A 24,508-nucleotide genomic window follows, 5' to 3' on the forward strand; every position below is an offset into this window, starting at 1 on the left:
CAAACCTTTCCCATCATTTAGCCACAACACGGTTGATTTGTGTCTTTAACTCCATCCACCTGCCTAGGTTCTGTAGTCCTTAATGCCCTTACTTAACGAAAATAGAGAAATCTCAATTTTGAAACTTCAATTGCCCCTCCATCAACCTTGGCAGCCTTTTGAGAGGAGTCTGGATCGTGTTCCAATTATAACTATGGGTTTATCGTGGCGCCGATGTTCAAAGGCAACTCGCTGTTGGAGATGGTGGAATTGAGGGAGGAGTTGCTCTGACCCAGGAAAGAACGCAAATTGGAGTTCAAAGGACAAATTTCAAGGCTGCTTCTGAAGGGACAAGGTTGGCTGATGGGTCAGTCACTAAATATTGAATGAAGAGGAGGTTCGTGTTAGACCAGACTTAGAAGAGTGAATGAGTGCGATCACTGACTTACAGAAGGTTACAGAAGCAGAATGCAGCCATTGAAGGCATTTTGTGGGCGGAGAGGCAGTCGAACTTGGGCAGGATTGTGGGGGTTCAGTGGGACTTGGGCAGGATAGTTGGGGGAGGGGGGACATTAGGGTTTTATAGGGTGGGCTTGTCAAATGGCCTTTAATTCACCATTAAGCAGATACAGGGATGTGTTGGAATTCTCCACCATTACAGCTCAGAAAGAGGCCTTTCAGCCCGTCAGGTCAACACTGGCACACAAAGCAAAATAACTGGATGCTGGAAATCTGAAGTAAAAGCCACAAGTGCTGGAAATACTCAGCAGGTCTGGCAGCTTCGTGAGGAGTTCAGGCTGATGACCATTTACCTGAACTGGAAGGAACGTGTGATTTGATAGTTTTGATGTAGGTCTGGGAAGGAGGAAATATAATGTGATTAAGGGGAGAGCAGGATGAATTACAGAAACTAAAGGGATGATATTGTGGGTGAAGATGGAGTGGTAATGAGAAAATAAAAAGATGTGTTTTGCTTATGAGTGAATTAATCTAATCTAATCTCCTACTCACTCTCCTTAAGCCTTTAAATCAAAAAACTGTTTAGTTCCCTTTTGTGAGTAATTTTGGACTCTGCAGAGGGCTGTTAAAATATGGATTTTGTTCCCAGGACTAAAAGGTTGCTCTTTTATAACCTTGCCTTTTTATTTTGTGTCTGAAACCATGTTAAGTTTGTGCCATTATTCCTCTTGCAGTGAAAACCATTGAAGCACAAGATTGTTCCAGTAAAATGGTGCATCTGGCTGCTGCTTGCAGACTGCAGTTTGAAGAAGACATGAAGTAAGTATTTTTTTGCAGCAGAACATGCACAAACTCTGTATCCAGTGCAGTGTTCACTGACTCACAGACCTCTATATTCAGTGCAGTATTCAGACTCAAGCCTCTGTATCCAGTGCAGTATTCACTCACAAACCTCTGTATACAGTTGTGTTCACTCACTCACAAACCTCTGTATCCAGTGCAGTATTAACTCACAAACCTCTGTATCCAGTACAGTATTCACTCACCTCACAAACCTCTGTATCCAGTGCAGTATTCACTCACCTCACAAACCTCTGTATCCAGTGCAGTATTTACTCACAAACCTCTGTATCCAGTGCAGTATTCACTCACAAACCTCTGTATCCAGTACAGTATTCACTCACCTCACAAACCTCTGTATCCAGTGCAGTATTCACTCACCTGAAAATCTCTGTATCCAGTGCGGTATTCACTCACCTCACAAACCTCTGTATTCAGTGCAGTATTCAGTAACTTAAACCTGTTTCCAGTGCAGTATTCACAGACTCAGAAACCTCTGTATGACAGTGTAGTGTTCACTCATTCACAAACCTCTGTGTCTAGTGCAGTATTAGCTCACAGACTTCTGTATCCAGTACAGTATTCAGACTCAAGCCTCTGTATCCAATGCAGTATTAACTCACAAACTTCTGTTTCCAGTACAGTATTCACTGACTCTCAAATCTATGCAGTATTCACTGACTCGCAAACCTCGGTATCCAGTGGTGTTCACTCACTCAAAAACCTCTATCTGACAGTGCAGTATTCACTCACTCACAAACCTCTGTTTCCAGCTTAGTATTTGCACACTCTCAAGCCTGCTTCCAGGATAGTTCTCACTCACAAACCTCTGCGTCCAGCACAGTGCTCACTCACTCACAAACCTCTGCATCCAGCACAGTGCTCACTCACTCACAAACCTCTGCATCCAGCACAGTGTTCACTTACTCACAAACCTCTGCGTCCAGCACAGTGCTCACTCACTCACAAACCTCTGTTTCCAGCTTAGTATTTGCACACTCTCAAGCCTGCTTCCAGCACAGTGCTCACTCACTCACAAACCTCTGCGTCCAGCACAGTGCTCACTTACTCACAAACCTCTGCGTCCAGCACAGTGCTCACTCACTCACAAACCTCTGCGTCCAGCACAGTGCTCACTCACTCACAAACCTCTGCGTCCAGCACAGTGCTCACTTACTCACAAACCTCTGCATCCAGCACAGTGCTCACTTACTCACAAACCTCTGCGTCCAGCACAGTGCTCACTCACTCACAAACCTCTGCGTCCAGCACAGTGCTCACTCACTCACAAACCTCTGTATCCAGTGCTCACTCACGTAACAAATTAGATGTATAATTTTGATGATGAAATTCTGCCTTTGAGCAATATTCTTTGGAGGTAGAAGATTGACGTACAATAGTAGTTGATAGTTTACATTTATTTAGCACTTTTCACATTGGTTTTTTTCTTTAAAATTTAGAGTACCCAATTTTGTTTTCCCCAAATAAGGGGCAATTTCGCGTGGCCAATCCGCTTACCCTGCACTTCTGTGGGCTGTGGAGGTGAGACCCACGTAGCAACCAGGAGAATGTGCAAACTCCACACGGACAGCGATCCTGGGCCGGGATCGAATCTAGATCCTCGGCACCGTAGCCAGCAGTGCTAACCACTGCGCCATCATGCCGCCCTTGCTTTTGGCATGGTTAGTTATTCGCCAATAATTTGACAATGAACCACATTGGGAGATTTTAGAGCAGGTGAGCAAATACTTGGTCACAGTTAGGTTGAAAGAAGGAGCGAGAGGTAACGAGATGAAGTTTAGCGAGAGAATTGCAGAGCTTGGTTCTTAGGCCCACCAATGGTGGAGTGATTAAATCAGGGTGCAGAGACCAGAATCAGAAGAGCTCTGATATCTTGTGGGTTGTGGAGATGGTGGAGAGAGGGAGGGATGAAACTCTGGAGGGATTCGAAACAAGGTTGAGAATTTTAAAATTGAGACATTGCTTGACCACAAGCCAATATAGGTCAGTGAGCACAGAGAGTGTTGAGCGAACAGGACTTGGTGTGAGGGAGGACAAGTGCAGCAGAGCTTGGAGTGGAAGATGGGAGATCAGTCAGAGGAATGTGGGAATATTGAGGTTATAAAAACATGGATCTGTGTTTCAGCAGTGGAATGGCTGAGGCAGGGCTGGAGTCGGGTGCTATTATGGACATTTCATTTTGCTGAAAAAAAGTTTCTTTCTTTTTCCTCTTCTTTAGGAGCTTGGAATCTCCCTGCAATCAGGAAGACCATCAATCCAAGTCCATTCCCATGGCTTCTTGTCCCCTGTTAATTACTAGCAAGGCCTGTACTGTTGAATCCCCTGTGATACCTCTGGCACCGGATGGCTTCTCTGTTTCTCAGTCTGAACTATCGCCACCATTCTGCCTTCGTAATGCTACCCCTGGGCAGCCAACACCCATGCCCCCATCTGCTGCACCCAACACAGAGGAAGGCTACTCTTGCCCCCTGAAGAGGCAGCCATTTGTGTTCCTGCAGAGTTTACCGACAGCCCCTGTCCTCCTGCTGTACAAAAATACGGAGTCCAGCACTGAACCTTCTCCTGGATCCAGTGAGGCTCAACCTTCTCCACATGAAGACGCTTCATCACTCGTACCCAGAGAGATGGAGGCTGCTGTGTCCACTAGAAACTCACAGAAGCGCAGTCATACGGAACAATGTACATTGCCTGATGGGCTTTGGCAAGATGACAAACCAGAGGTTAAACGGGGGAAATTTTTTTGTTGCCTTGAACATACATCTGGAAGTCTTCCTTCTGTGCTTTCTTTGTCATCAATGAACCAGGTATGTGTTTGAATGACAGTATTGAATGAAGATAATCTCCTAAAAAGAGATATTGGGGATCTGTTATGTTCTTCCCCACGCAGCAGGCTAAACTTCAGTCACATAGTCGGGCAAACCAGGTTCTTCTAAGCAATAGGAATGTTGCTAAGAGTGACTCAGTGGGGCAACTGCTCTCACCACAGAATATGATAATCATTACTGAGGGAGCGCTACCAAATGGTGGGGGGGGGGGGGGGGGGTCGGGACTGAGGGAGCGTTGCGCTGTTTGGCGGGGGGGGGGGGGGGGCGGTCGGGACTGAGGGAGCGTTGCGCTGTTTGGCGGGTGGGGGAGGTGCTGCCCTATCGGGTGTCAGTACTGAGGGAGCGCCACCTTGTCGGCAGTGAGGGAGGGGGTCGCATTGTTAACTGAGTTAGCACCACCCTGTCAGTACTGAGGGAGCACGTCCAACAGGGGCTGGAGTGGGGGGGTCGGTGCTGAGGGAGTGTTGGCCTGTTTAGGGGGTGGGGGAGGTACTGAAGGTGCGGTGCCCTATCGGGTGTTGGTACTGAGGAAATGCTGCCCTGTTTAGGGGTTGGTGGTGGGTCGTTACTGAGGGAGCACCACCCTGTTTTTGGGGGGGGGGGGGGGGGGGGGGATGCGTGATGTTAATTGTGTTAGCACCACCCTGTTGGGCCGTCAGTACTGAGAGAGCACTACCTGTCAGGGGGTAGGTATTAAGGGAGTGCTGCACTGTTTTTTGGGGGGGGGGGGGGGTCTGTGCTGAAGGAGCACTACCCTGTAGGCTGCAAAGGGGAAAAGGGGGGGTTTCATTAATGAGGGGGTGCTGCCCTGTTGGGGATTCTGGACTGAGGGATCTCTGCCTTGTCAGGGGCTCGGTAATGAGGGATCACTGCCCTATCGAGGACTCGAGCAGAATCTCTGGCAGCAGGGCAGCCCTCCCTGATGAACTCGATGCATTCTATGCTCGGTTTCAGCAGGAAACCATCAAGCCGCTGTCCCAAAAGCCCTGGATATGCCCACACCTCCCATCACAGCTTCTGAAGTCAGATCAGCCTTCTTGAAAGTGAACCCTAGGAAGGGACGGGACCGGGTGGGGTCCCTGGTCGTGCACTCGGAGCCTGCGAGGACCAGCTGGCAGATGGGTTCCGGGCATCTTCAACCTCTCCCTTCTCCATTCCGAGGTCCCCACCTGCTTCGAGAAGACCACTGTCCGACTGGTGCCAAAGAAGAACCAGGCAACGTGCCTCAATGACAATTGTCCGGTGGCCCTGACTTGTCGTAATGAAGTGCTTCGAGAGGTTGGTCATCGGGCACATGAACTCCGTACTCCCAGAACGCCTTGATCCACTACAATTCGCATACCGACGCAACCGGTCCACAACAGACGCCATCACCCTAGCCCTACACATCCTTGGGAGCATCTCAACAACAAGGACTCCTATGTAGGACTCCTATTTATTGACTACAGCTCCGCCTTCAACACCATAATCCCAGCTAAGCTCATATCAAAGCTCCAAAACCTAGGACTAGGCTGCTCACTCTGCAAATAGATCCTCGACTTCCTGACCCATAGACCACAATCAGTAACAGTAAACAACAACACCTTCTCCACGATAGTACTCAATACCGGGGCTCCGCAAGGCTGCGTACTTAGCCCCCTACTCTACTCCCTGTACACACACGACTGCATGGCAAAATTTAGCTCCCAACTCCATCTACAAGTTTGCTGATGACACGACCGTAGTGGGTCAGATCTCGAACAACGATGAGTCAGAATACAGGAGGGACGTAGAGAACCTAGTGGAGTGGTGTAACAACAACAATCTTTCCCTCAATGTCAGCAAAACTAAAGAGCTGGTCATTGCTTTCAGAAAGCAAAGTACTGTACACACCCCTGTCTGCATCAATGAGGCCGAGGTGGAGATAGAACAAAGAAAATTATAGCACAGGAACAGGCCCTTCGGCCCTCCCAGCCTGCGCCGATCCAGATCCTTTATCTAAACCTGTCGCCTATTTTCCAAGGATCTACTTCTCTCTCTTCCCCACCCGTTCATATATCTGTCTAGATGCATCTTGAATGATGCTATCATGCCTAGGCACCCATCACCCTCTGCGTATAAAAAACTTACCACGCACATCTCCCTTAAACTTTCCCCCTCTCATCTTGAAATCGTGACCCCTTGTAACTGACACCCCCACTCTTGGAAAAAGCTTGTTGCTATCCACCCTGTCCATACCTCCCATAATTTTGTAGACCTCAATCAGGTCCCCCCCTCACCCTCCGTCTTTCCAACGAAAACAATCCTAATCTACTCAACCTTTCTTCATAGCTAGCACCCTCCATACCAGGCAACATCCTGGTGAACCTCCTCTGCACCCTCTCTAAAGGATCCACCTCAAGGTAATGTGCCGATCAGAACTGCACGCAGTATTCCAAATGTGGCCTAGCCAAAGTCCTATACAGCTGTAACATGACCTGCCGACTCTTGTACTCCATACCCTGTCCGATGAAGGCAAGCATGCTGTATGCCTTCTTGACCACTTTATCGACCTGTGTTGCCACCTTCAGGGTACAATGGACCTGAACGCCCAAATCTCTCTGTACATGAATTTTCCCCAGGACTCTTCCATTGACCGTATAGTCCGCTCTTGAATTGGATCTTTCAAAATGCATCACCTCGCATTTGCCTGGATTTAACTCCATCTGCCATTTCTCTGCCCAACTCTCCAATCTATCTATATTTTGCTGTATTCTCTGACAGTCTGCCTCGCTATCTGCAACTCCACCAATCTTAGTATCATCTGCAAACTTGCTAATCAGACCACCTGTACCTTCATCCAGATCATTTACGTATATCACAAACAACAGTGGTCCTAGCATGGATCCCTGTGGAACACCACTAGTCACCCGTCTCCATTTTGAGACACTCCCTTCCACCACTATTCTCTGTCTCCTGTTGCCCAGCCAGTTCTTTATCCATCTAGCTAGTACACCCTGAACCCCATGCGACTTCATTTTTTCCATCAACCTGCCATGGGAAACTTTATCAAACGCCTTACTGAAGTCCATGTATATGACCTCTACAGCCCTTCCCTCATCAATTAACTTTTTCACTTCCTCAAAGAATTCTATTAGGTTTGTAAGACATGACCTTCCCTGCACAAAACCATGCTGCCTATCACTGATAAGTCTATTTTTTTCCAAATGTGAATACATCCTATTCCTCCGTATCTTCTCCAACAGTTTGCCTACCACTGACGTCAAGCTCACAGGTCTATAATTACCTGGATTATCCCTGCTACCCTTCTTAAACAAAGGGACAACATTAGCAATTCTCCTGTCCTCCGGGACCTCACCCGTGCTCTAGGATGCTGCAAAAATATCTGTTAAGGCCCCAGCTATTTCGTCACTCGCTTCCCTCAGTAACCTGGGATAGATCCCATTAAGACCTGGGGACTTGTCCATCTTATGCCTTTTAGTCCACCTTAATACCTTTTAGATGGTTGACAGCTTCAAATTCCTAGGTGTGCACATCTCCACAAATCTGTCCTGGTCCACCCACTTCGATGCTACGACCAGGAAAGCACAACAGAGCCTATATTGTCTCAGGAAACAAAGGAAATTTGGCATGTCCACACTGACTCTCTCCAACTTTTACAGATGCACCATAGAAAGCACCCTATCAGTCTGCATCACAGCCTGGTTTGGCAACTGCTCGGCTCAAGACCAGAAGAAACTACAGAGAGTCGTGAACACCGCCCAGTCCATCACACAAACCCGCCTCCCATCCATTAACTCTCTTCACCTACCACTGCCTTGGGAAAACGGGCAGCATAATCAGAGACCCCTCCCACCCAGCTTACTCACTCTTCCAACTTCTTTCATCGGGCAGGAGATACAAAAGTCTGAGAACATGCACTAACAGATTCAAAAACAAATTCCCCGCTGTTACTAAACGATCCTCGGATGGAATTATGGACTGATCTGATCTGTTCACACATCTTCACCAGAGTTGTGGGTATTGTGTATTTTATGTTTGCCCTCTTATGTATTTTTTTTTCATGTATGGAATGATCTGTCTGAGCTACATGCAGAACAGTACTTTTCGCTGTACCTTGGTACATATGTGACAATCCAATCCAATCCCTGTTGGGGCTGCTGCAATGAGGGATCACCGCCCTGTTGGGAGCTCGGTGCTGAGGGAGTACCGTTTTGCAGATGAAATGTTACATTGAAGCCCTGTCTGCCTCAACTGGATAAAAAATTCCCACAGAACATTTGAGAAGAAAGAGCAATTTTGAGGAAGAGCAGGGAAGCACCCTGACGTCCTCGATATTTTTCCTGTAATCGGATTATCTGGTAATTGTCCCATTTCTCTTTGTGCTTCTGGAGTTTGACTGCCAGGTGCCAGCCTTTCAGCTAAAACGATATTTGGAGAGCCATGTGAAAATTGATTGCAGGTTACCGTGGAGGCTTTTCCCTCGCAATAAAAGCCACACAGGCTAACTGTCACTCAGCATGGGCTTCCAATCCGTATTTCCCAGGACATTAGGGAACGTTTAATTGGCAACCACAGAGGTTTGGGCCATTATTGTCAATTTGACTTTGTTAGTCACATTCTTGTTTACGAGTTGGAAGGTAGTGGGTTCCAGCCGCCATACAGATGAAATCTAAACTAGACCAACATGGCTTCCTTGCTGTACTGAGGGAGTGCCGCACTGTTTGAGGTGAAAGGTTGAAATTGGGGCCTGTTCAACTGATGTGGATAATTATAGCTTCATGTAAGGAAAAGGGTGTCCTGACCAACATTCCACCATTGAGTACTAGGATTAAACGAACAGATAGATTGTTCAGCTGTCTCGCGTTACTGCGACCTTACTATGTGCAAATTGCTGACTGTGTTCACCCACAAGTGCATGTCATTGAAACATAGGAACAGAAGGAGGCCATTCAGCCCCTCAAGTCTGTTCTGCTACACATGCCTGGTCTATATCTCTCATCAATCTACCCACCTAAACTCCATATTCCTTGATAGCCCATACCCAATAGAAATGCTTCAATCTCTGTAAATTGCCATTGATCCACAGGAGAGTCAGTTCAGAATTTCTGAGTTATTTGTTTCGCGTGCTGAGGTTTGGAACGTTTCTGGGATGTTACGGCACTGTATTCGTATTAATCTTTGATCCTTTTTTCACATGGCAAGGGAATGAGGGGGAAGAATGAAGATAAAGATATTTGCTTTAAAATGTAACGGTGTTGGCTCTTAATCTGTAACTTGAATCAATATTTATCTTTCTTTCAGAAATCATCTACCCATCATGCAGTGGTTCTGAGAAACCATACCAAGTGTCTTGACCATGTCCCTGAGGCTGCTATATGTCCTCCAACTCAAACCACCAATGTGAATCTGGAGAATAATTGCCCCTCTACAGAAACCCAGACTGACGGCTGTCACACGCACCCAAGGCACACTGAAGAGTGGAATCACAGTGGAACAGAGAAGGAGCCTGTAGGTTTATCCTTCACCCACTAACCCTTTAGTGAAAGAGGGTATAAAAACAGAAAATGCTGGAAAAAGTCAGCAGGTCTGGCAGTATCTGTGGAAAGAGAAACAGAGTTAATGTTTCGACTCTTCTTCAGAGTTGAGAGAGGGAGAAAAGGAGTGGAGCAGAGTAGAAGGTGTTACAATCCCAGTTGATGTTATAAGTGGATGGGAAGATCCCAGGATGAAACCCTGGCTTGAAAGACTATATCTTTTACTTTTTCTTCTATAAAATGTGAGGAACAGAGTCACAGAGCTGCTAATTAGTTTGAACAACAAGGAAAAAGCATTTATTAAACGTTTAAAAATTGGATTATGATACAATACACTTTTATTTCCCCCTTAGTTTAACAATTACACCCAAAAGTACATCTTAATCTACAGTGGTCTTTATTGTCGCACAATCCCTTTTAAACACATAAGGTGATTGTGGTCAAATACACACACTCCGCTCTGATCCCAAGTTAGTGACTGGCTTTCCCCTCAGAATTCCCCCAGATGATTGTCACGTGAAAATTTCCACACTCCACTCCCAAAGGCTCCCAGGAGGGCCCGCTTCTGGGATCTACCTGGCTCTCAACAACTTGCATATATATGGTGCCTTTAACATGGTAAATCATTCCAAATATCAAACCACATTTAACAGTTGTTTATGGAGATATTTGGACACCTGACCAAAAGCTTAAAATGAAGAGGTTTTGGGAAGAAATTCCAGAGCTCCAGCACTGTTGTTGGTTGAGTGATTGAAATTGGGGATACTCCAGACAGCAGAGATCCCGGGGGTAGTGGGGCTGGAGGGGAGGGGGTAATGGATGGCCAGAGATGCTCCATTTCAGATCCATTATTTATAGTTTCTGTTATTGAAATCTAATTTGTCTTTCTATTTTATGTTGAGGGGAAGTGGGTGAAGGAATATAACGTGTCTAATGTTACTCTGGATAACTGGTGCTGTTTCTCCTAGACCCTGATGTCCTCTGGAAATCTCGCCCCGGCTCCATTTGTTGTCCATGTGCCGTGTGGGTTAGCTGAAAATAGCCAGAGCTACTGTTTGGCAGGTGCCCCTGGTGAGTGATTCCCTATTCTGTTCAGCCACCTCGCCCTGTGGCAAGCTTTGTCTTACTTTGCAGGATATTGGCAAACTCATTTGATCTCTAGAAAACTGGAAGCTTCTCTCTGATGCCAGCCATAGATTACCGGTGCTATTTCCAGGTAGGTTGGGAGTGCAGTGTGACAGCCCCGTTCATCGCTTCCGCCATTTTAAGTTTAATAAAATAAACAGAGCAGTGGTGACCACGGCTGGAAATGTTTCTTTCTTATTCAGCCTGTTGCTCTTTATCTGAACCACAAGATGCGAGTACTTCCGTGTATTGAACAAATGACCACACAACCAGTATATTCGTTCAATTATAGTTTATTATTTATTTATTTATTTATTTTAAATTTAGAGAATCTACACGTGGCTACACATTAAACTATACCTAACAACTGAAATTACCTTTACTTAACTTCCAAGTGACCGGCTCTGTGCAGGTTAGATAAGGCCTTTATCTGGATCCTCACGTGTGACGGCTGGAAGTCGTCAGGTTTGTCTCGGTTGCGGCTCGTCCTTCAGGTAGCGATCGCGGGTCCTTGAACTTGGCTGGTCAATGTGTTGCGATTGGTGAGGCAGAGGCTGGTCCCAAAAGAGGCCGACTACTGGTTGCGCAGTTCTTCTTATCCCCTGAGCTTTTGCGCTCTTTTGGGTGGTCCCAACTCTGGATCCAATGGATTGATATGGTTTCCATCACCCTAATCGATTCTGGCCAATTAGGGGCGGGTACCTCGATGGCTGGGTGTGTCCTGGCTGCTATTGTCCAAGGCATGTATGTACTCCCAAATAAGGTAAATAGGCACCCCCGAGTCTGCTACTGCTGCTATGTTTCAATCTTGGGGAAATCGGTGATTGACCTTTAGCAGGTGTGATGAACGGTATTAATAACTGCCGTAAACGGTACCTGACCTTTAATACCATGCCCCTTTAAGAGGCTTGGAACCCTGGGGGACTCCGCCTCTGGCTATGCCCCCAGGAAACGGTATATGGGATAAGGCTCCATGTGGCAAGCACACTTCTCTTGAATGCTGTCCTGTTCTCTGTAGATTAAAGCCTTTTGATTACCGACCTCGCTCTCGCATCGTAATTGAGGGTGCCTCAGCAGGTGTGAGTTTCAGTTAGGTCTGGTTTCCCTCTGCACAATACACAGGGGCTGTGTACTGTCTGTGTTCCAACCTGACCACAATTCCCATTATCCTTTGGGGGCGGCCATTGTAGATGGCCACAAGCCAATCCTATCAAAATCAAACTCTATCTCATTTAAATTCAGCTTTACAATTCGTCATTGTCATCGAGTACTATAGATGGGTCAGTTTTTGTGCAGTGTGTGCAGGAGGGTTTTCTGACACAGTATGTAGACAGACCAACAAGGGGCGAGGCCACATTGGATTTGGTACTGGGTAATGAACCCGGCCAGGTGTTAGATTTAGATGTAGGTGAGCACTTTGGTGATAGTGATCACAACTCGGTTATGTTTACTTTAGCAATGGGCAGGGATAGGTATATACCGCAAGGCAAGAATTATAGCTGGGGGAAAGGCAATTATGATGCTATTCGGCAAGATTTAGGAGGTATAGGATGGGGAAGGAAACTGCAGGGGATGGGTACAATCGAAATGTGGAGCTTTTTCAAGGAACAGCTACTGCGTGTCCTTGATAAGTATGTACCTGTCAGGCAGGGAGGAAGTTGTCGAGCAAGGGAGCCGTGGTTTACTAAGGAAGTTGAAGCACTTGTCAAGAGGAAGAAGAAGGCTTATGTTAGGATGAGACATGAAGGCTCAGTTAGGGCACTTGAGAGTTACAGGTTAGCCAGGAAAGACCTAAAGGGAGAGTTAAGAAGAGCGAGGAGAGGACACGAAAAGTCGTTGGCGGATAGGATCAAGGAAAACCCTAAGGCTTTCTATAGGTATATCAGGAACAAAAGAATGACTCGAGTAAGATTAGGGCCAATCAAGGATAGTAGTGGAAAGTTGTGTGTGGAATCAGAGGAGATAGGGGAAGCATTAAATGGATATTTTTCGTCAGTGTTTACACTGGAGAAAGACAATGTTGTCGAGGAGAACACTCAGGTTCAGTCGACCAGGCTAGATGGAATTGAGGTTCAAAAGGAGGAGGTGTTAGAAATTTTAGAAAATGTCAAAATAGATAAGTCCCCTGGGCCAGATGGGATTTATCCTAGGATTCTCTGGGAAGCCAGGGAGGAGATTGCAGAGCCTTTGTCCTTGATATTTATGTCGTCTTTGTCGACAGGAATAGTGCCGGAAGACTGGAGGAGAGCAAATGTTGTCCCCTTGTTCAAGAAGGGGAGTAGAGACAACCCTGGTAATTATAGACCTGTGAGCCTTACTTCGGTTGTGGGTAAAATGTTGGAAAAGGTTATAAGAGATAGGGTTTATAATCATCTTGAAAAGAACAAGTTGATTAGCGATACTCAACACGGTTTTGTGAAGGGTAGGTCATTTCTCACAAACCTTATTGAGTTTTTTGAGAAGGTGACCAAACAGGTGGATCAGGGTAAAGCTGTTGATGTGGTGTATATGGATTTCAGTAAGGCGTTTGATAAGGTTCCCCACGGTAGGCTATTGCAGAAAATAAGGAAGTATGGAATTGAAGGTGATTTAGCGGTTTGGATCAGTAATTGGCTAGCTGAAAGAAGACAGAGGGTGGTGGTTGATGGCAAATGTTCATCCTGGAGTTCAGTTACTAGTGGTGTACCGCAAGGATCTGTTTTGGGGCCACTGCTGTTTGTCATTTTTATAAATGACCTGGAAGAGGGTGTAGAAGGATGGGTTAGTAAATTTGCAGATGACACGAAGGTCGGTGGAGTTGTGGATAGTGCTGAAGGATGTTATAGGATACAGAGGGACATAAGCTGCAGAGCTGGGCTGAGCGGTGGCAGATGGAGTTTAATGCGGAAAAGTGTGAGGTGGTTCACTTTGGAAGGAGTAACAGGAATGCAGAGTACTGGGCTAATGGCAAGATTCTTGGTAGTGTAGATGAACAGAGAGATCTCGGCATCCAGGTACATAAATCCTTGAAAGTTGCCACCCAGGTTAATAGGGCTGTTAAGAAGGCATATGGTGTGCTAGCCTTTATAAGCAGGGGGATTGAGTTTCGGAACCACGGGGTCATGCTGCAGCTGTACATAACTCTGGTGCGGCCACACCTGGAGTACTGCGTGCAGTTCTGGTCACCACATTATAGGAAGGATGTGGAAGCTTTGGAAAGGGTTCAGAGGAGATTTACTAGGATGTTGCCTGGTATGGAGGGAAGGTCTTACGAGGAAAGGCTCAGGGAATTGAGGTTGTTTTCGTTAGAGAGGAGAAGGCTGAGAGGTGACTTAATAGAGACATATAAGATAGTCAGAGGGTTAGATAGGGTGGACAGTGAGAGTCTTTTTCCTCGGATGGTGATGACCAACACGAGGGGACATAGCTTTAAATTGAGGGGTGAGAGATATAGGACAGATGTCAGAGGCAGTTTCTTTACTCAGAGAGTAGTAGGGGTGTGGAACGCCCTGCCTGCAACAGTAGTAGACTCGCCAACTTTAAGGGCATTTAAGTGGTCACTGGATAGACATATGGATGAAAATGGAATAGTGTAGGTCAGATAGGCTTCAGATGGTTTCACAGGTCGGCGCAACATCGAGGGCCGAATGGCCCGTACTGCGCTGTAGTGTTCTATGTTCTATTGTCAAATTTAAACTTGTGACCTCTGGGCCCAATGTTTTAACTTAGCAGTAGAATAGGATATTGTACTTTGATCTCTCAGTTCTATCCTTTATAAATCAACAAATCATCATGGTTTACCATGAATGATGGTGCTGGGGTCTGCGTGGATCGCAGGTCATTATTAATGTTCATTTATGCAATAAAAAAGCCATTAATTTCCAATCAATGAATTGTTCAGCAGGTCAAACTGGGAAGAAAAATACTGAGAAATAAAAAGGTGTGTTACTGTTAACAGATCTGTTGTGGAGCCACCAGGACCCAACAATTCTGATCTCGAATACATCACGTTAGCACACAGTTCCCTCTTTTTACTTTTTAACATTAACTCACCCTCCTGGTCAAAGGCAGGCGATGGTATCACCTGAACCAAAGCCTCTCAATTTTCCATCCAATTAAATGAATGTTTAGAAACCTGAAGCTGTTGCCACACAGTTTGTTTTCTCACCGATATCCCCGTGCATTTGAGGGGAACAATTATCGGCATCTTGTTTGGTATGAAACCCTTTCCTTTACTGATGTATCCACCTTTTTAGCATGAATCCATTAGTGCAGTGCTAAGCAAGTGCTGAATTGTTGGAGGTGCTGTTTCTTGGATGAGGCATTAAATTGAAGCCCCTTCCAATGGATATAAAAGATGTCATGGTACTATTTAACTAAAAGCAGGGGAGTCTGACCAATCAACATCACTTTAAACAAACGGCATCTGACCATTTATCAGTGCAAATTGGCCGTAACGTTTTCCACGTTACGACAGCAAGAATGAGACACTTCCATTTGGTGGAATTCCAACTTTTGGATCTAACGTGGAATTCTGTCCTTTTAGTTTTATTTCCATCTCCACCTGGCCATGGGGAGCCGTCACTTGGCCGCACTCTTTAACCCACTGCCATCTGTGGCACCCGTTACCAATGGAACGACTCAGCCGCAACCAAGCCATAGTTGGCCACTCCAGCTCAAGACCTGGAGGGAGACTCCAAACTGCCACGGTCTTGGCTATATCCCACCCGTGGCAACAGCCGCCGTTTTGCACCCCATCTGACTTAGCCACTCGGGACTCCGACACTATCCAATTGCCCAGTGATGGAAGAGGTAGTGTTCCCTGGTCCACTGGTGTCTGTGCTCTCAGGGCCCAACCTCCTATAACCCAGGGAGGCAGCTCGCCCTCCCCTGGCAGTGTTAATCCACATGGCACCAGCAAAGGAGGAAGCACAGAACTGCCAGCCGACGTGGGCAGTGATGAGCTGGGTCCGGGCAAAATGGAGCAATGGTGGGAAAGTGGAGCAGGAGGAGGGGATGAGTGGGTTGGAAGGAAAGGCTGAGTGGGAGGAAGGGGTTTGGGAAGAGTGGCTAGTGAATGAGTATGGGTGGAGGTGGGTTGGGAAGAGGTGGGTGTGTACGGCTGGGGTGGGAAGGAGTTTCAGTGAACCTTCTGTCATTGGGGAACATGACAATTGGTAGACACCTATATGATTACATAAAAATTATATTTTCACAGTGCTTTAAAACACAGGTTTTCATATTCATATGATACAGTATATGTTGATCTATAAATATACGTATGAACTTTAATAAATACTCTGCTGTTTTGTTTATGGCGTCGAGTTAATTTTCAAGAGATGTTTTGTATGTTTGAATAGGGAAATGGGTGGCATGGGCTTGGCATGACACGGGCACGTGCAGCATTTGCTGCCCATCCCTAACTGCCTTTGAGAGGGTGGTGACGACGAATTAAAATGGGGTCCAATTGGAGAATAGTTTGCGAAGCGCTGCCGTGGTCCTCTGCTTTCTTAGAATGCAGCACGGTCACATTCTGTTGTCCGAACTTCATCCTGTATCGCACACACTAACTGCTGAAATGCCGAGGACACTGGTGATCAGTTACAAATGCACTAGTTCAATCGTGATGATAATAGGTTTCTCACCGTTTGAATTCAAATCATTCCACTCATTTGAAGTGGCTGGGACGCAAATGCATTTCGCTACATATAAAACGTACTAATATTACAGGAGTCCTTGTCACCAAGAAATGCTCAGTCCTTTTAGCCTTCAGCCACTTGCAACCCTACAATAGCGACTATGCTTCAAAAATACTTCATTGACTGTAAAGTGCTTTGACTGTCCTGTGTTAGTGAAACCTGTAATCAAAATGCCAGTCACTCTTGTCAGCTGTGCCCCCTTTGTCTCCATGGCCACGCTCTCTCGCTTTCTCCCTTTTCCCTTTCTCGTGTTTTGTAAACCAACAGCCGGAGATACCTCAATGTTGCTTAAACAATGATTTTTGTTTTCTGTCCTCTCCCTAATTCACAGGTATGAGAGAATTGAATTTATTAATTTCCACCAATCAGAACCTCAGTGGAATTGCCATATCCCCAGGTCAGATGGCATCGGTGAGTCTCCCCTATCAGCTGATGGTGCCAGTGATTTGCCAGCCGGTTCCTCCAACCCAATCTGCTGGGAGCTCCATTCACAATAGCGGCCGAGTGCATTACAACCTGCAAAACCTGAACCTGGCACCGAGTGCCCAGCTTTTAATGGGTGGTGGTTCAGTGCCAACGCCAACCGGAGCCAGTTTGAGAGCCTCCTCACCGGAACAACAAATCAATTCTCCAATGCTCGCTCAGGCTTCCCGCAAAGATCTTCCCACCAAAACGGAGCCTCCCACTCAGCAATCTGTCACTATCAAACTCCAGGAACAGGTACAAGTTTGTGGGATAAATAAGTGGCAGAGACTACCATGTTTAGTGTTGTCACTGCAGTAAGTGGCTGACTACAGTATTATCAAACCCATACATTCTTCATCACATTGAGTTGCAGCCAGTACAGAAACCCCAGTTCCCTGTTCATTTGGTGAAGTGAAATCTCCTTATTTCAGTTTTGTGGGAGACATGTTTGCATAAAAACCCGATTCCCGAAACAATTCTGGGAAATCTCCACGCCCCCTCGAGGACTCTCACATCTTTCCGAAAATGTGACCATTGGAACTGGACGCAATGCCCTAGTTGAGGCCTAGCCACATCTTTATAAAGATTTAACATAAGCTCCCTGCCTTTGAAAACAAATCCTCTACTTCTGAAGCTCACGATCCAATATGCTTTGCTAACCATATGTCCTGCTACCTTGAAAGATCGATGCACATAAACTTCTAGGTTATTTCGTCCCTATACATTCTTTACAACTACAACATTAAGTCTATACAGGCGTCAAGGTGGCACAGTGGTTAGCACTGTTGCTTCACAGCTCCAGGGTCCCAGGTTCGATTCCCGGATTGGGTCAATGACTGTGCGGAGTCTGATCGTTCTCCCCATGTCTGCGTGGGTTTCCTCCGGGCGCTCCGGTTTCCTCCCACAGTCCAAAGATGTGCAGGTTAGGTGGATCGGCCATGATAAATTGCCCTTCGTGTCCAAAGGGTTTGGCTAGGGTTGCTGGGTTACGGGTATGGGGCGGTGTGGGCTTAAGTGGGGTGCTTTTTCCAAGAGCTGGTGCAGACTCGATGGGCCGAATGGCCTCCTGCACTGTAAATTCTATGTCTATATTGGTTCTCCCTATCGTTTCTGCAAAACTGCAACACCCCACACTTCTCTGTATTAAATTCTATCTGCCCGTTCTGCCAGCCTATCTATATCTTGTTCAGTCATATGGTATCATTTTCATTTCCACCATTCCTGCAAGTTTGGTATCATCAGCAAATTTTGAAATTTAATTCTGTATTCCAAGTCGTATATATATACACAGTGATCCTGGCACTCTCTGTTGATGAGCACCACTCTTTACTATCCAATCTATCACAGCTCGCTGCTTTCTATCCTTAAATCTATTTTTTATACAAGCTGACACTGACCCTCCTATTCCATGGGTCTCAATTTTGTTAACCAACCTTTATGTGATACCTTGTCAAATGCTTTCTTAAAATCCAGATAGACAACGTCCACCACATTCCCTGCATCGACCTTCTCTATTACTTAACCAAGAAATTCAATTAGATTAATCAAGCACTATCTGCCTTTTAAAAATTGATGCTGGCTCTCCTTAATTAACTCAAACCTCACCAAGTGCTTGTTACTATTTTCCTTAATTATTATTTGTAAAACATTACCCCTGATGTTAAACTAACTGGCCTGTAGTTGCCTGGACTGAACCGATGCCCTTTCTTGAATAAGGATGTAACATTTGCCACTCCCCAATCCTCTGGAGCCTCTACATATTTAAAGAAGATTGGAAAATTATGCAAAGCCTTTCCATTATCTTTGCTCACACTTCCCTTCGCAACATGGAATACAGGCCAGCCAGACCAGGTTAATTCTCCATTTTAAGTGCCAACCTCTTCTTGCGTCCTATCCACCAATTTACACGTAATCTGTTATATCTCCTATTTCCGCTTCTACCAATATTTTGTCAGCTTTCTCTTCGGTAAAGACTGATGTAAAGTACTCATGTTATGGGCCAGGGTTTAGAAAATGCCAAAGTATATCATGATGTTCACCTGACGCATAACTTTTAATACATTTTGGTTATGGGGAGCAAAGGGCCCACTTTACAGGTGTGATGCAACAGATCTAAAGTATTTTTAAACAAAACAATGTTTATTCTATGAATCACGTTAACATTTTATAAACACACAGTAATCATCGTATCAACTACCAACACTGATACCCCACCCAAAAATACAATACCCTATAGTTAACCCTTAGTAACTTTCCTTTTTTTAAATAAATTTAGTGTACCCAATTATTTTTTTTCCAATTAAGGGGCAATTTAGAGTGTTCAATCCACCTATCTTGCACATCTTTGGGTTGTGGGGGCGAAACCCACGCAAACACGGGGAGAATGTGCAAACTCCACACGGACAGTGACCCAGAGCCGGGATCGAACCTGGGACCTCGGCGCCGTGAGGCAACAGGGCTAACCCACTGCGCCACCGTGCTGCCCTTTTAGTAACTTTCCTAACAACATCCGGTAACCCGTAGTAACTTTCCTAACAACATCCATAAGTCAAAGACCCTTTTTAACAAAGACAGTAGGTTTGCATTCCTTACAGAAACAGGTATTACTTAGAAATCATCAAGTGATCTGGAGACATTCTCTAGCATGCAGAGAGAGGCCAAAATACAAAGTGACATTCCCATGACATTTATTAATTATTCCAGCCTTGCACTGTGACTCTGAACATATGTCTCCCTCTTTGTCCCCAATAGGACCCACTCTACCTCTTACTACCCAACTACTATTTACGTGCTCGTAGATGATTTTTGGGTTCCCTTTTATGTTAACTTATATATTATTGTCATTTTCTCTTTGCCAGTCTTATTCTCCTCTTAATTTTCCCCTCTCAAGCTATTGTATTTAACCTGATTCTCACTTCAAGAGCATCCAGGGTATGGATCGTACATCATGATCTCTATCTCCACAGGTTGGCACGGTGGTGAAGTGGTTAGCACTGCTGCCTCGCTGATTCGATCCCGGCCCCGGGTCACTGTCTGTTGCAGTTTGCACGTGTCTGCCTGGGTCTCAGCCCCGCAACCCAAAGATGTGCAGGGTAGATAGATTGGCCGCGCTAAATTGCCCCCTAATTGAAAAAATGAATGGGTAGTCTAAATTTATATTTAAAAAAAAGATCCCTATTGCCACATCATCCAAGGAGTCTTGTTTTTGACTCCTTTATATTTCGCTCTTGTTGGAATGCACCTAGCTTGCCTCGAAGCATCTCTTCCTTAAAGATCACCCACTGTTAGGTTACAGTTTTTCTGCCAGTCTCTGGTTTCATATCATCCAGGATGTTTTCAAGCCTGAGATCGTTAAACTTTTGGATGTTAAGGACATGGGAGATGATGGGGATAGAGGGGGAATGTGGACTTGTGGTGGTGGAAGATCAACCATAATCATATAGAATGCTGGAGTAGGCTCGAGGGGCCAAATGGTCTTCTCCGTCTATTTCTTGTGATGCAAGGGATTAATTTGAGAATAGAATTTTACACATGGTTTCTATTCTTTATTTTCCAGTCGTTAATTTCGATTACGCCCAAGGATGGTGAGCAGTCCTTTGTGGAAAGTTACTTCCATACACCTGTTCCCACATTGCAAGGCAAGAAGCTGGAGGGACTTCAGATCAAGGCATCATCTCCTGCCCAACGCAGGCTGGAAATTGAGAATAACATGACCAAATAATGGATTATACACAGCATCTTATTGATTGTTATGAGTGGAAGATTAACAGCAGCTGGCAATATTTTCACCTGGCGAAGGGTGTTGAGATCGCTGACATTTACTCCAGTGAGAATGTAACTCACTAATTTGTTTACAAGCCCATCCACATTGAGTAATTGAGAGCACGTTGCTCTTGAGGTAAATGGGTGTATGTACGAGACATCCCGAGCACTAAGAATTTTCAATCAATTTCTTTTTTTCCTGCAGTTTATGGGAGAGGTTTTATAATGATGTTACAATTTACATTTTAATATATTAAAGTTGCCAGAAAAATTCCGAGCAGGTGATTGGATTCGTCTGAAGCCGTGAAACAGCAAATGCCTTTCAACGTAAAACTGGTGAACTCTTATAGAGGTCAGGGAGAATGTAAAATAAACACTGGTCATCCACAACAGGAACTGGATTTGATTAATAACTCTATTATGTGAAGAAAAAAAAACTTTAATGTCACTTGTATTTACGTTTGGTGCAGAGCCCAATCTTTGGTAGAATGCCATCGCTGGCAAAGGTGGGCTTTAGTAATGTGAGAGTCTGAAATGACTGCAAAATATTGCAACTTGAATAATTGTACTGCGTGTTAATCCTTACTTATTGACTGGCAAGTTTAAATATGCCCCGTCCCAACAAATCCCCTCAGAACAGTGGGGGCAAAGTGTTAATTTCTAGTAATTATTACTAGACAACAGTCACCGGCTGATCAGACCTGCCCTGTATAACTGAGATTATCACTCTGTAGTGCATTGCATCTTTAATGGTGGTTAAGGATTAATATAGTCTGTTTCTCCTGAGCGACTGATCAACTATAATTCACAATCTCACCTCGCCTGCTTCTTAAAGAATCCTTTGTATAGCCCGTCTCCCAAACACAGCGCTGCAACTAATCATCCACATTAACTTCAAAGCCAATCCTGATTCAATCTGTGGCCTCGAATTGTTCCAGTGTCCTAGACACTCCCCTTCACTGCAACAAAGTTGTATTATTTCAAAATGTCTTGCATTGAAAAAAATATTTTTTTAAAAGTTTGAGTTAGCTGTTGAGAAAGGTCTTCAATTCACTACCAATGCCCTCATACTTTCAACGGTTTCTCTTTATTCTTCTAAAGGTTTAGGACATTATTTGGTATCTCTTGGCCTCTGGAGGAGAGAATTGCTTTGGTTGTACTGACTGGTAATTTATTAATATAATCACCCCCCCTGAATATGGGCATAGCCTCTGGAGCCCATACTGAGACTTGTGAGGTCTTTTCAGAGGGCAGTTTAGGGTCAGCCACGCTGTGGTGGTTCTGGGGGCAAGTCGGCCAGACTAGGTAAGGATGGCAGATTTCCTTCCCTAAAAAATGTTTGTAAACCAGGTGGGTTGTTGCAACTATGCAATAGTTTCATGGTCACTATTACTGAAACTAGATTTTTAGTCCAGATTTATTTATTCAACTGAATTTGAAATTCACAACTTCTATGAGGGAATTTGAACTAAGGTCTCCAGATAATTTTTCCAGATCTTTGCATTCCCAGTCCAGTAACATACGACAGAACCTCCTAAAGTGGTCACATCATTTTAGTAGTTGTGTAAACTTGGAATTATCCTGTAGATGGCATCAGGGTTTTTTAAATGAACAATATTGCAAAAAGATGGCCTTGTATAAAAGGTCCCTGTACTCACTTATCTTGTTATTGCAGCATTGTCAGTGAAGATTGACTGTAATGAGTCAGTAATAAGTTACAGTGAATAGGTTATTCCTGCCGGGAATCTATATATTGGAGCTGGGAATGTTCAATTGCAGGTAACAAGGAAGGGGGCTATCACACAATTATCTCCACATTGAGAGGAATAGTGTCCAGAGCAAATACATGACAGCATTTCCTATTCCTCCTCCAATCAGAATTGAGATGCTTTAACAAGAAAGTATTTATGAAGTGATTTCTAGCTTCCTTTTTGGCAAACACTCTTGTGCAATAATTAACCTGTGGGCTGAATGGCCTCCTGTGCAGTAAGATTCAGTAATTCTGACCAGGAACCTTTAGGTTAGTCTCTGTTGCTCTCCGAGTCCCTGTGGATTTGTGTTTCTGGATTTGTGAGGGATAACGCGGGTGTCTTGCCCTGTGACGTCAACACTAGAAATCACCAACATGGGGATGTTTAGTGAGGATGGGATCACATTTTGTTCCCACCCTGGTCCAGTTGCTGCTAGGCATCTATTAGTGAAACCTGACCGTAACTTAGTTGTCGAGAGAGAATAAGCGTATAATTATCGGGAGCAGGAGCAGATCATACAACTTCTGAAGCTTGCCCCTCCATTCAGTATGATCATTGTTGATCCTTTTCATCGATTCCACTTTCCCACCAACCCCTAGAACGCTTAATTCCCTTTGTGCTGACAAATCTATTAATTTTCACCTTAAATAAACTCACCGCGCTGGGGCAGAGAATTCCAAAGATTCACAAAATACTGAGTGAAGATATTTCTCCTCGTGTCCGTCCTAAATGATTACCCCCTTATTTTTGAATGTGATCCCATGTCCTAGAATGTGGTTTGGTGCAGTGGGTGAATGGATTAAAATGGTACGCGTTTTACTTTAACAGAGCCTATCGGTTCATGTCTAAGTGTAGCCAGTCATGACTCCCTAAGGTACTCTCCCTTGCTTTTCCCTTGTTCAAAAGAACCTCGAGCTATTTTACAATCAAATGTGATCTGCAGTGGCGAACCCTTCACGCCTGCAGCTTTGATGATGTAGCAAACATGGGAATGAGAGAAAGTCATTCAGCCCCTCGAGCCTGCTCTGCCAATCAGAGACGGTTGATCTTACTTGAGCCCAGTTTTCCCACCTTTGCTCCTTAATCCCTTGATTACAGGGATTATCCAACAAAAGTCCGTACATTTCAGATGTCCTTCCCCCACCAACATCCACGGCCTTGTGTAGGAGAGAGCAAACTAGCTGCAGTTTTGTCTTCCCTGCACTTTCCCGGGTCTTAAACTGTTTCTTTTGTGTGGAGGCGAGGGAGCAGAATTACATTTCTGCCCACTGGCTGCTGATGTACTCAATCCCGGTTAGAAATCTGGGTCTGGCTCTAGTTCTAATGGGAGCTTCACTGTGGCCCCTACTGTTGGTATGGAGGGAAGGGATTTTTGTAGGGGTATTATTCTGTTACTGCATTTCCTTGCACACATTGTAACAACCATACATCCGTATTAGGGACCCCCCCCCCCCCCCCATTATCCCTGGGAATTCCAATGAAATTGAAGATTACGGCCGTCTGTGTATCACTGAAACCCCTCCCTGCCCCAGGAACGTTAGGGGTCACTATCTTCATGGTTAAAGTGGGTCCTAAGTAGTATTTTGGGAGAGTGGAATGAAGTCCGTTCCATAGAGTTTATCCATTCATAAGTGAAAATATCAAATTATGATACTTGACTGTTTTAAAAAATGTGTTTACATTGTAATAGATACAATATGGTGCTGGTTTTTGTATTTAAATGCTGGATTATTTTAATTTTGATGCTGCTCACTGCAATGTATGTAAATGGATGTATGTGCACTGCTAGGTTGTTAAATTAGTATTTCTTATTTCTTTAAACTGTTTCCACATGCTGTAGTGATGAGGCTTGTATATGGAGGGATCTTTGTGCTTCTAGAATGGATTGTGATGGATGATGCGATAAAGTCCTGTTACTTTCTGGTTAATTTATTTTGTCTCTGCTGCAAATGTCATCAAGCCCAGAATTCCAGGGAAGAAATTACCTCTATCTACACAGCCGAACTTCCTCATTCGGTTTATTTATGTATATTCCTGCTGCCAGCTCGTAACCTGAGGCAAGAGATAACTTTTGTCTCCTTAGTGGG

The 24,508-nt window shown here is 45.0% G+C and overlaps 1 protein-coding gene across 1 annotated transcript in view; it reads left to right on the plus strand.

The window, feature by feature from the left end:
* LOC119955091 (transcription factor E2F7-like) overlaps positions 1–24,349 on the plus strand; it is a 44,385-nt gene extending 20,036 nt beyond the window's left edge. Inside the window, exons 9-14 of the mRNA XM_038780961.1 lie at positions 1,173–1,257; positions 3,518–4,103; positions 9,408–9,614; positions 10,609–10,711; positions 16,775–17,163; positions 20,465–24,349. Coding sequence (XP_038636889.1) covers positions 1,173–1,257; positions 3,518–4,103; positions 9,408–9,614; positions 10,609–10,711; positions 16,775–17,163; positions 20,465–20,629 — 1,535 coding nt within the window. The 3' untranslated portion in view covers positions 20,630–24,349. The remainder of the gene's footprint in view (positions 1–1,172; positions 1,258–3,517; positions 4,104–9,407; positions 9,615–10,608; positions 10,712–16,774; positions 17,164–20,464) is intronic.
* The last annotated feature ends 159 nt before the right edge of the window (positions 24,350–24,508 follow it).

The sequence above is a fragment of the Scyliorhinus canicula genome, chromosome 20 (assembly GCF_902713615.1).
Source record: "Scyliorhinus canicula chromosome 20, sScyCan1.1, whole genome shotgun sequence".
Lineage (NCBI taxonomy): Eukaryota > Metazoa > Chordata > Chondrichthyes > Carcharhiniformes > Scyliorhinidae > Scyliorhinus > Scyliorhinus canicula.